At 43.5% G+C, this 12612-nt stretch overlaps 1 protein-coding gene across 1 annotated transcript; it reads left to right on the forward strand.

Moving 5' to 3' along the window:
* The first annotated feature begins 229 nt into the window (after nucleotides 1-229).
* Nucleotides 230-1130, forward strand: LOC118094591 (vomeronasal type-2 receptor 26-like). Its single transcript, XM_035135121.2, has one exon. The coding sequence runs from the start codon at nucleotides 234-236 to the stop codon at nucleotides 1128-1130; it is 897 nt and encodes a 298-aa protein (XP_034991012.2). The 5' UTR covers nucleotides 230-233.
* Nucleotides 1131-12612: the final 11482 nt, after the last annotated feature.

The following is a 12612-nucleotide window of genomic DNA, read 5'->3' on the forward strand; positions in this document are numbered from 1 at the left end:
GGAAGGAAAAGAAGGAGGGGGAGCCATTCTGTTGCTATGATTGTGCTCCATGTCCTCAAGGAAAGATTTCATCCCATAAAGGTAGGAGACACAATATATACATGGTGCTTTTCAAACGTATAAAGGAGACATCTGTGATATTTCTATTTTAACCTTAAGAGTTTCACACTGGTAGCATTTGTAGTCGCTATCGAGCACATCCGAAATCTGAATGTATTATTTTCTCTCCAGACATGGTTGACTGTGTTGCATGCCCTGAAGATCATTATCCAAACAGGGACCAATCGCAATGCATTCCAAAGACCATCATCTTCCTGACTTTTAAAGAGCCTCTGGGGATGAGTTTAGCACTGTTTGCTCTTTCTCTCTCTCTCCTCACAGTGGTGGTCCTAGTCATCTTCATTAAACATCAGGACACACCCATTGTCAGAGCAAACAACCGGGACCTCACCTACACACTCCTCACTTTCCTCCTGCTCTGCTTTCTCTGCCCATTGATCTTCCTCAGCCCTCCAGAAAGAGTGAGCTGCCTGCTCCGACAAATGGCTTTTGGCCTTGTTTTCACAGTGACCGTTTCTTGTGTGCTGGCCAAAACTATCACGGTGGTTCTGGCCTTTGTGGCCACCAAACCAGGATCCAGAATGAGGAAGTGGGTGGGGAAAAGACTGGCAAGCTCCATTGTGATTTCTTGTTCCCTTATCCAAGTGGGCATTTGCACTGTGTGGTTAGGAACCTCTCCTCCATCCCCTGATTCTGACATGCACTCGGCGATGAGGGAAATCATTTTAGGCTGTAACGAAGGGTCAGTTGCCCTGTTTTACTGTGTCCTGGGCTACATGGGCTTTTTGGCCATTATCAGCTTTGTTGTGGCCTTTTTAGCCAGGAAACTGCCTGACAGCTTTAATGAGGCCAAATTCATCACCTTCAGCATGTTGTTGTTCTGTAGTGTTTGGATCTCCTTTCTTCCGGTCTACCTGAGCACCAAGGGGAAATACATGGTGGCTGTGGAGATCTTCTCCATCTTAGCCTCCAGTGCTGGCTTACTGGGTTCAATCTTTGTCCCCAAATGTTACATCATTGTGCTGAGGCCTGATTTGAACTGTAGGGAGAAGTTAATAAAGAAGAAATAATAAATTAAACTATCAACTCTGTTTATTTGTTCTATCAGAATATGGGCAAATTAATCTCTCTTTTTCTACATTTTTTAACTATGTTGTATCTTATCTTATGTTACAATTCTTATGTGCAATTCCTTTTCCCTCTCTGACACAGGGATTCCCAATTTTTATTTTTATTTTACCTTATGGTGCATTTGAAAAACTAAGAAGCTGGTGGAGATATTTGTTCTGTTTTTTGTTAGCTAAGAAAGCTGTAGGCATTCAGACCCATGCTTAATCAATTGTGAATGTTTGAGGTCCACACTGGTTTGATCCGGTCCAGACCAGTTGGAACCAGTTCAGACCAGTGGGACCCGGTTCAGACCGGTTTGAACCGGTTGAAACCGGATCAGACCGGTTGGAACCAGTTCAGACCGGTTGGACTGGTTCAGACCCTTTTGAACCGGTCCACACCATTTGGAACCCGCCCACATTTATCTGCAGAATGCTTTCATTCCCAGCAGTAGCAGGAGGAGGCAGCAGCTGTAGTGGGAGGGGAAAAGAAAGCATTATGCATCAAGTGCTTGTTCTAGAATCACGGTGACCTCTGTGATCTCAGGATTCTCATGGACTGACAGTATTTTTGAGCTGATAACAGTCACATACCAGCAAATTCAGGTTCTGCAGTTAAAGGTGACTTGGGAAGTGTGGAATAATGTTTGCAACACCCTCTAACCACCTGACAAATGAATCAGAATGAATACAGTGGTACCTCGGTTTATGAACACAATTGGTTCTGGAAGTCTGTTCATAAACTGAAGCGAACTTTCCCATTGAAAATAATGGGAAATGGATTAATCCGTTCCAGACGGGTCCATGGAGTACTCAACCTGAAGCGTACTTAACCCGAAGCATGGGTGTAATTGGTTCCGGAAGTCTGTTCATAAACTGAAGCGAACTTTCCCATTGAAAATAATGGAAAGTGAATTAATCCGTTCCAGATGGGTCTGCGGCGTTTGTAAACCGAAAATTCGTAAACCAAGGTGTTCATAAACCGAGGTACCACTGTACTAAATGAACAGCTGGCATTGTCTAACCACCCCACAAACTTTGTAGAAACCAACTAGAGTGAATATTCAAATAGACTATCTGGAGATGCCCTCAAAGCAATATTGGGCTGCTGGCTTCTCATTCTTTTGTACTGTTAGTCTTGGCTAAACTCATTTAAAGTTATTGAGTATGACCTGGGCTACAATTCTGAGACTGCTTTCTTGGAAGTAAGTTGCACTGAAAGGACTTTTAAGTAAGGTTTCAGCTGAGCTGCTGCTTTTATTAATAGCCAGTCTTATTGATTTCTGGTATGTGTGTTTACCTAAAATTCAGTGGATAACAACATTGGTCTTTTTACCAGGCTTATTTTTTTATAAGATGGGACAGGATGCATCTGAATGAACAGTTTGGAGACAGAACATTTTGAACATGAGTGAAATTCAGCTCCATTTTATTAGGAAATACAACACCACCACACTTTATTTGAAAAAATGTCAAACAATAAGATTGGTAAATAAAAACTAGAATTATATTCCATGACCTGCTTTGGATACTGAATACACCTGGGCAATTTTAAAGTTTCATCTTGATACCTCAGGGATGTTAATTTATCATTTTCTGGCTATTTGCTATTTAATTTTTATTTATTACATTTATATATCGCCTCCCCAATGAGTTCTCTGCTTCATTTACATAGATATAGTCCTCCAGGCAGTCTACATATATCCAACACTGAGGTTCTATCAGAAACATGAATAGTGCAATTTGCAACACAATCCTTCATTTTTGCAGGAAAAACCAGAAAATTATGTTGGGGTGGGGGAAAATACCTGGATATTCTCATATGAACCATAAGATGAATATTGCAGTTTAGTTATGTGCCAATATGGTGTAATGGACAGACTGTTGGATTTGGATCAGGGAGTTCTGTGTTAAAATCGTTGCTTTTTTTTTATAAAAAAAAAAGGAATGCAGAGGGAAAGCAAAGAAGGCCACAGCCAATATAATGAAATAGGTGGCATATATTGCTTGGATATTTTGTTCTTTCAGCCATCATTTGGCAAGAGGGCTGTGTCTCCGAGTGAAGCTCGCAGCTGTTTGTTCTATTTCCAGAACCTTTGCTCAACCCATGAAGCTTAAAGGATGGTTTTAGACAGGTCACAGAGCACAAATAAGCAAAACCTTTTCTTGCCTTCACTCCTCACAGGGCACACACAACCGTTCCCAAAATTAAATCTTTATTTGGTGCTTTAATTTTTTTCAAAGTCCAACATTTTTGTACTTGTTTTTGTTTTGTTTTTTTACTGTCGAAAAATTGTTCCCAAAGGTGTGGGTGGTGGCAAGAGCTGCTTTTGTGACAGACACAATCTGCACTGTGCAATCCAGTTTCTGCTGAAAAGCAGAATATCTATCTGGTGGGTGGGTGGGAAGTATGGCAGGTGCGCTCAAATTGTAATATGCGTATTTCCACATTGGACTTAACTTTTAAATTAGGGTCTGTACACGCCTTCATTCACGCCCAAGCTCGGCTCACAGAATTCTCAGGAGAGGGGGGGGGAATAAAATGAGATAAATCCAGGAATGTCACTCTGAGCTCACTGTAGGGAATGAAGCAATGCAGATCTGATCTAAGCAGGAGAAGGATCGCTCAATCACTTGGCCTTTTTCATACGAACGAGTCTGCCACTGCTCATATGAAAGAGCTACTGTGGGATAATTTTATTTATTATTGCATTAAGTTTTTGTGACATTGTTTAATCATCACATAGAGGTAGAACAGGCAAATTAAAGAGGGATGGATGAGACAGATCACAAAAGCATGTAAGCAAAGGGAAGGGAAGCTAAATCAACAGGAAGAAAACAGAAGAGTAAAAACAAGACGTGAAATTGTGAGATTTGTAAAGCCAATTCACACATTCCTGGGGTGGCTGCTTGAAGTGTGTTGTGCTCAGTATCTCCCTGTTTGTGGGGAGTAAGTAGTTCATGCACAGTCCACAAACTAAAACAGCAAACACATTTACATTGCTGGGCTAAGGCACTGAAAACAAAACCCCATGGTCTTTGCGGCCTGTGCAGTAATTTCAAGCAGGTTTCCAGTAGCTGACACACACCTGAGTCAATTGGCCCAGAGAATGAGAGAGAGAGAGAGAGAGAGAGAGAGAGAGAGAGAGAGAAGAGTGTGTGATGTTGTGCACATGCCAGGACTGAGAAATTGAAGAAACAGACAATAGGCAATCCTGACACAGGGGTTAAAAAGAAGAGAAATATATGGACTCCACAAAGTGACAACTGAGCAACTGAAAAGAATGGCCAGGAAGGAAGAGTCAGCGAGAAATAAAAGAACAGAGATAAGCATGTGCAGTTGAAGTCAGAGTTGACAAGCATGCATAAAGGGAAAAGAAAGGAGAGCAAGAGAGAAAGGAAGTCAGCAGTGAATTAAGAAGAGCGGGAGAGCAAGAAATGGAGTGACCCAAAGTTTCTCATTTCAATGAACTGGTCCTTACTCCAAAATATAAGATAACCACAAAAGTATTCATGAAAACAAAACAGCTTTACAGAACCTTAAAAGATGAACAGATTTGGCAACATATTTGGCTAGGCCAGGCACCCCCAAACTGCGGCCCTCCAGATGTTTTGGCCTACAACTCCCATGAGCCCTAGCTAACAGGACCAGTGGTCAGGGATGATGGGAATTATAGTCCAAAATATCTGGAGGGCCAAAGTTTGGGGGTGCCTGGGCTAGACCTTCATCAGATGCATGAAGGCACATGAGTTTGTCCTTGCTCATGGCATAGCTGCCAAGTTATCCATTTTTTTAAGGGATTTTCCCTTATGCTGAATAGGCTTCCTCGCGAGAAAAGGGAAAACTTGGCAGCTATGGCTCATGGATAGCCTCCCAATCTAATGTGGCTATTCTGCAACAGGATATTTGCCAAATGCAAATAAATCTAGGCCCTGCCACAAACTCAGTTGCTGCCTTTGCTCCCAAATCCACCCAGGCAACATTATAAAGCTGCTAGTCCATGGGATGCTATTAGATTCCCTTTTTGTTGGTCCTGTTAAACAGACCAACATGGATACTTACTCACAGAAATGGGCACATTTTCCTCATGTTCCTACACTGTACTGCACCTTTGCTAATGGCTTGAGGAAGCATGACAAGTCGAGCTGGATGAAAAGCAGGGATGGAAACAAATTGAATGTGTGGGTGTACAGCCCTACAGTAGAGGAAGGAAGGAAGAGAAGCTCAGCAGAAAGCAAGGGAAATAGGCAACAAGCAAAAATGAAAGCAGGCAAAGAGGAGGCGGTCGAGCAAAAAGCAAGCAAATAAAACAGCAGTTAAAAGCAGTATGAAAATAAGCAAGGAGAAATGGCATAGGATAGAAAACAGGGCAGGATGCAGGAATTAGAGGCAGGGTGACGGGGGAACAGTTGAGCAAAGAAAACTATGTGCTGGTCTTCAACTGGTGGATTAGGATTCACAGCTGGGTAGCACCTCAGTCTAAAGATGGGTTCTACCAGCGGCAAACTCACAATGTTTGCTTTGTTTTAAAGGGGTTGTTGTCTTTTAAGAGGGAAGGGAGAGGTTGAGAAAAGCAGAAGAAGACAGCAAAAGATAAAGGAGTGAACAAGAGAAGAGAAGGAAAAAGACGGTAAGATCAGCAGCAAGAAATGTGAAAGTGGGTCCCATGTTGCAGCTCAAAGCCAAGTACCCACTCTGGAAAAGTTGGTTGAACTAGGATGCGCAGAGTCACAAGTAAGAGCACCAACAGCCTAGACAAGTTAAGCAGAAAACAGTAAGGTACAAAAAAAGTACATGTCAGCCCCTCTCATATTTTGGCATTAGATGTTAATGCTGTTAACGTGGGAGAAGAATTCAGAAGAAATAAAAGAGACATGTCAGTCAGTGCTAGTTTTACAGTGGTGAATGCAACAGCTTTAAAGCTGAAAGTGATTTTTAGCATCGTGTGTGCAATGCTCACCCCAGGGAGGCTTGCTGGGCACCTTCCTTTAGGCACCAAACAAAACCATTCCTCTTCTCATAATTAGGTAAAGGTAAAGGGACCCCTGACCATTAGGTACAGTCGTGATCGACTCTGGGGTTGCGGCGCTCATCTCGCATTATTGGCCGAGGGAGCCGGCGTACAGCTTCCAGGTCATGTGGCCAGCATGACAAAGCCGCTTCTGGCAAACCAGAGCAGCACACGGAAACGCCGTTTACCTTCCCGCTGTAGTGGTACCTATTTATCTATTTGCAGTTTGACGTGCTTTCGAACTGCTAGGTTGGCAGGAGCTGGGACCGAGCAATGGGAGTTCACCCCGCCACAGGGATTCGAACCGCCGACCTTCTGATCGGCAAGCTCTAGGCTCTGTGGTTTAACCCACAGCGCCACCTGCGTCCCCTTCTCATAATTAGCCTTTGGCTAATAAAACAATCTACGGTCTCTAAAAAGGGTGTGTGTGTTTGTTGCCATGTAATTTTGCGTTTTTATGTTGTTAACTGCCCTGTGATTTTTGGGTGGTATAGAAATTTAATAAATAAAATAATAAACAAATAGATGTGTGAAGACGTCTTGGGTAAAGGATCAGTTGCTGAGCAAGCAAGACCTGGAAGCAAAGTGAGGGTGAGGAGAAGGCAGGCAAAGGAGAGAAAGAGGTGGAGGATCATTCTGCAAAACAATAGTAGCAACTTTCCCTTTACTACTACCCTGGCATGAGTCCTGATTCAGCACCAGGCGAATGATAACTGCTCAAACCACGCACAGTCCGCAATAGCGGGTTCATTGCTGCAGGAGCTGGAGAGAGCCCGAACAGGTCATTTTCTCAACTAATTGATTTCATCCCTAGTGAAGCATTTAAAAAGCAAGTGATTGAAAGAGGCAAGCAGCGAGAAAGAGAAAGAGAAAGAGAGAGAGAGAGAGAGGAAGGAAGGAAGGAAGGAAGGAAGGAAGGAAGGAAGGAAGGAAGGAAGGAAGGAAGGAAGGAAGGAAGGAAGGAGTAAGCAAGCAAGATACTGTGCAAAGAAACAAAGTGAATGTGAAAAATTGCAAATGTAAGTAATTGCATATACAGTGGTAGCTTGGTACTCAAACGACTTGGCTCCCGAACAAATCTGCTCCCAAATGCCACAAACCCAGAAGTAAGTGTTCCGGTTTGTGAACGTTTTTCGGGAGCCGAACATCCAACACTGCTTCTGCTTGAGTGCAGGAAGCTCCTGCAGCCAATCAGAAGCCACACCTTGGTTTTTGAATGCTTTTGGGAGTCGAACAGATTCCCGGAACGGATCAAGTTCAAGAACCAAGATACTACTGTACAAGTAAGAGGTAACTAGTTCAAGAGGGAGTGAGCGAAACATGAAATGTGATGGGAAAGGGACACAGAGGAAAGTGAAGCAACAGTAGGCCATATAAGCAGCAGAAGGAAGATCAAGCAGCCAAAAGTAAGATAAAAGAACAGTGGCAGAGCGGAAGATTTGGGCAAAAGAAAAAGATTGTGGAAGAGCAAAGGAGGCAAAGGGTTAGAGGATATCATGGTTGCTTCCAGATGACCTGTTTCCTGAGCATTCATCCTGTTTGGTTTGCATCTGGTACACTTTTCTTACTGTAATACAGCACAATATTTTTTTGGAGAAGCTGGTTTGTCGCACAAGGGCTCCAAATCCATTCTAATTGTGCAAACTGAATTTGCTGGGGTTTGGATCTCACCCCAAAACAGGGGCAGTCTGGAAGTGCCCAGTAAAAAGCACGAGAATAGACACAGTAAGAATGAACTGAGTGAGGTGTAAGGCCTTCAGTTACCAATTTAAAGAAGGATCTTAACACCCAAATGGCACTTCTCAGAATCCACTATATTTCCGTTTCCCAATATAAGGTAGTCTTGCTGTGGTGGGACTATTTGATAGCATTTTTGTGGCCCTTTGCAATCTTGCTTATTTGCGGCTTTTTCTTTCTGATTTGCTTCTCCTTGCTTTTGCGGCACAGCGAGAGGTCACTCAGTTTCTAGGAATCTTTTTACAGGAAGACCTCCAAACCAGGTTTCAAGAAGATGACAAAAGCACTTGCTGTCATGACATCACAGGCACCAGCCAATAGGTGCTTGTGTCCCTTCCAGCTGCCACTACACTTACTACTCTAATACAGGTATTTGCTGGGGTGAAATTAGTAGTTCCCGAGCAACTCACTCTGTTTTGGGTGCCAGAAGAGCAACTCCAAACATTCAATGCACCAGCAAGGAAAATCCTATTCAGGAGCCCTTACAAGAAACAATTAGTTTTGTACAACCTGTGATATTGTCTGGAAAAGGTTGTAGAACAGGGGGTCACTTCACTTAGCCCAAGCATGCGGAAAATATACTGGCTTCAGTGTTGGTGCTGCCCTTTAAAGCCCTAAACGGCCTTGGCCCAGTATACCTGAAGGAGCATCTCCACCTCCATCGTTCAGCCCAGACACTGAGGTCCAGTTCCGAGGGCCTTCTGGCGGTTTCCTCGCTGCGAGAAGTAAAGCTACAGGGAACCAGGCCTTCTCGGTAGTGGCACCCACCCTGTGGAATGCCCTCCCATCAGATGTCAAGGAAATAAACAACTATCTGACTTTTAGAAGACATCTGAAGGCAACCCCGTTTAGGGAAGTTTTTAATGTTCGATGTTTTATTGTGTTTTTAATATTCTGTTGAAAGCTGCCCACAGTGGCTGGGAAAACCCAGTCAGATGGTTGGGGCATGGATATTATTATTAATTTAAGTGGACATTCAAACATACTTAACTCTGTTGGATGTGCAGTGCTTAAAAACATAGTGCATAAATGTTACATAGAGGGATTTGAAACTCTCACTGGCTACAACTCATTTAAGCATCCATCAGCCTGTTTGGGGAGAGAATCAGCCTTTCTGATGCATTGCATGAAGCGTTCCTAGGTTAAGGCTTTATGGTTGCATACAGACTGTAGACACCCCTGCATTTGGGCTTGCTTGAAAGTGGGTCTTTGTGCTGCCTTTAACACTAAATCTAAGTGTCTAAAGGGCTCCTTTCTTTGCCCATTCACCTCCATTTCTTTGCTCGCTACCCTTTCATTGTGGCAGGGTGTCCTCAAATCATCTGGAAGAGGCAGGGAAAGCAAAAGTCAGAGTGAGAAGTGAGAAAGCAGCATGAGAGAGAGAGAGAGAGAGAGAGAGAGAGAGAGAGAGAGAGAGGAGAAGAGGCAACCTAAGAAAGCAATAAAGCTTCAAATCAGGCACCTGCATGTTGAACACACATTCACCAGTTTGGCCATAAAGTGGAGCAGTCTACTTTTCTCGCCAAACAGCAGGGCCGGCCCAAGACCTGTTGTTGGTTGATGAGAAGATGTACTGTTCCACATATAGAGTTTGTTGAATCTTACTTCAGCACTGGCAATTGGACAGCGCTCTCCACCACTCTTGAGAGCGGCGAGCTAGCTTAGGCGGCACCCACAGTTCAGTCCTCCAATAGAGGGGAATTGATGGAGGTCTGAAGGGGCTGCTTCACTCTGCCTAATGGTAGAGCCGGGCCTATGAAATGCAAGTGCAGGGCAGGGGATATGGGAATGAAACCTGTCCCTTCCTTCACATTTCCTCCCTATACCCTGGTGCTTGATTTCTTGCCATGTTTCCTGTTTTTAACTGCTCTATTGTTGTAATGGTACTGCCTTATTGTTTATTTTAATTATGACATATTTTAAGGTTATGCACAACTTCAATTTTATATTTTGTAAAATGCACAGAAGCTGATTTTGATACTAAGGGGTATAAAAATAAATACTTGGAGACATCCATTCCCCTCCCTCCCCAATTAAGCTGGCAAACTTTCAGTATTGGAGCCAAGCAAAGAGAGGTGGAATTAAAGTAGGGGAGGCGCAGGGAGGTAAGGTGGTAGAGAAGACAAGTCTAGTTCTTGTCCCCACTTTCCATTGATGGACAGAAGTAGGCAACCCTCCCCTTCACTTTATAGCCAAATTGCTAAGCATGGGTTCGGCAACAGACATGCAGGTCCGGCTCAGCTGCAAGTGAGCAATCAGAAAGCATGAGAGTAAAGAAAGAAAGGAAATGGAGAGCAGGTATGAAAAAGGCAACTTAGGGATGGCGAGTGCATGAGATGGCAAAGCAAAGGGAGCTGGGGGGGGGCAAAAGAAGACAGGGACCCAGCTAAGCAAAGAGAGAAAGAGAAAGTGTGTGTGAGAGAGAGAGGAAGGGAGGGAGGAAGGAAGGAAGGAAAAAAGAAAGAAAGAAAGGAAAAGAAAGAAAGAAAAAAGTAAGAGAGAGAGAGAGGAAGGAAAGAAGGAAGGAAGGAAGGAAGGAAGGAAGGAAGGAAGGAAGGAAGGAAGGAAGGAAGGAAAACAAGAAAAAAGAAAGAAAGAAAAAAGTAAAAGAGAGAGAGAGAGAGAGAGAGAGAGAGAGAGAGGGAGGGAGGGAGGGAGGGAGGGAGGAAGGAAGGAAGGAAGGAAGGAAAACAAGAAAAGAAAAAGAAAAAAGTAAAAGAAGAAGAAAGAAAAAAGTAAAAGAAAGAGAGAGAGGAAGGAAGGAAGGAAGGAAGGAAGGAAGGAAGGAAGGAAGGAAGGAAGGTAAACAAGAAAGAAAAAAGAAAGAAAGAAAAAAGTAAAAGAAGAAGAAAGAAAGAAAAAAGTAAGAGAGAGAGAGAGAGAGAGAGAGAAAGGAAGGAAGGAAGGAAGGAAGGAAGGAAGGAAGGAAGGAAGGAAGGAAGGAAGAAGGTGATGAGGAGGCAACTGGTTCTCAACATGACCCAAAGACCCATGCTGTGGAACCCTTGCTGAAGCTAAGCAGGTGTGTTCGGTCAGCGCTTGGACTGCAGAGCTCCCACATGTTGTGGTTTGAATTCTATGATGAAAAGGGGGTACAATCCAATAAAGAAAAGTGAGGAACAAAAGGGAACATGGCACCATACAATACCAGTATCTCTACCCTCCACCCAAGAAGGACTAAATGCAGCTCGGGGAGTCTATTTACATGAGAGTGATAGGGAGAGAGTGTTAAAACATCCCCCCTCCCAAGTGCATCTGCTCTGATAAAAATCAGAGCTAAGGGTTGGCACTTTTAGGTTTTTTGGGGGGGTTGTTAATAAATCAGGAGATCCTCTCAAAAGTCGCTTCCAGATTGGTTTATTATGAGGTGGGTTCTGCTCATCTATGCAAGATTTTTTTTTTTTTTTGCAGGGACCGGATGCTGTCATTGGGACCAGAATGTCAGCCTTTATTGTTTTCCCCATATAATCTGGATTTGCCATTTCCTGGGGAAAATCTGGTTTTTGGTTGTTGTTGTTGTTGGGTTTTTTTTTCTTTTTAAAAAACACCCCGCAACTATTGTCCACACTATGTGAATACCCTGCTTGAACTATTAAGCTCCCATCAGGAAGCACCCACAGAGGGCAAGTACAGAAGAGGGAAAGGATTAGACAAGAAAGGTGAGGAGTGGCAAAAAGACACACAGAGAGAGGAAGAGAGAGAGACAGAAAGGATGCAAAGCAGCACAAATGTAGAGACCATAGACAAGGAGGTAAAGGGAGAAGAAGGCTAGAAAGCGAAGTCGACAAGAGAGCAAGATACATGCTATTGCTAGATTCCCATGTTCATTTTTGTTTCAGCAAAGCCGCTCACTGCAAGATGACTTCTCGCCATCACTTTCAGTGGGCACCCTTTCTTCTGAATTGCAGGAAACATGAAGAACCCATTCCTGCCATTCACCAGGACCAGGAGAGCTCTTGACAACAACAGGAGCAACCGATGAGGCCTGATTGTAGGAGGGGAGCAGACTATGGTCTCACCCTTTCATGTGATAGCTTGCAGGTAGGTACCACGTGACAATGAACTATGAGAAATCCTCAGTTGATATGATAGAGGAAGAGAGAGTTGGAAGAAAGCGACAGAGGAAATGAGAGCCAGCAAGCAAGGGCGAGAAGGCAAGGACACAAAAGAAGTGGGAAAGAAAGCAAAAGTGATTTGAGCCAAAGCAGAGAGAGAAACAGCAAGAGAGAGGGGGAAGACAAGAGCAAATGAAATGCCAGGATGCTGGTGGTCAAATCAGAAGCAATGCGTGGTTATGTGTATCTTCCCCAGTGGCACAGCAAGCTAATTTTAGACGCTGGACTTACAGGTCTTACAGGTGTTGGGGAGGGAGGGGGAGAGAAGCCTTAATTTCTCTCCCACCCCCACCCCCATTGCCATGCTTTGCAACTCCTCCAACATTCCCGATACATTAGAAGAACAACAAAAAAGTTTGCCCACTCTGGTTTTTTAAAGCAAAAATATACTCTTGAGAACGTGGAGTTTCCCATTTTTAACTGACTTAAATCATAGCAACATCATCACTAAATAAATAAATAAATGGAGTTTGTTTCTACTGCTAAATATTTGGGAATGGGCACAATTTTGCTGTAGAAAAGAAGAATGCCGCATTTACACAAATGTATTGCACACTTTTTTTTTTTTGCCAAGTTACA

The sequence above is a fragment of the Zootoca vivipara genome, chromosome 13 (genome assembly GCF_963506605.1).
Source record: "Zootoca vivipara chromosome 13, rZooViv1.1, whole genome shotgun sequence".
Classification (NCBI taxonomy): domain Eukaryota; kingdom Metazoa; phylum Chordata; class Lepidosauria; order Squamata; family Lacertidae; genus Zootoca; species Zootoca vivipara.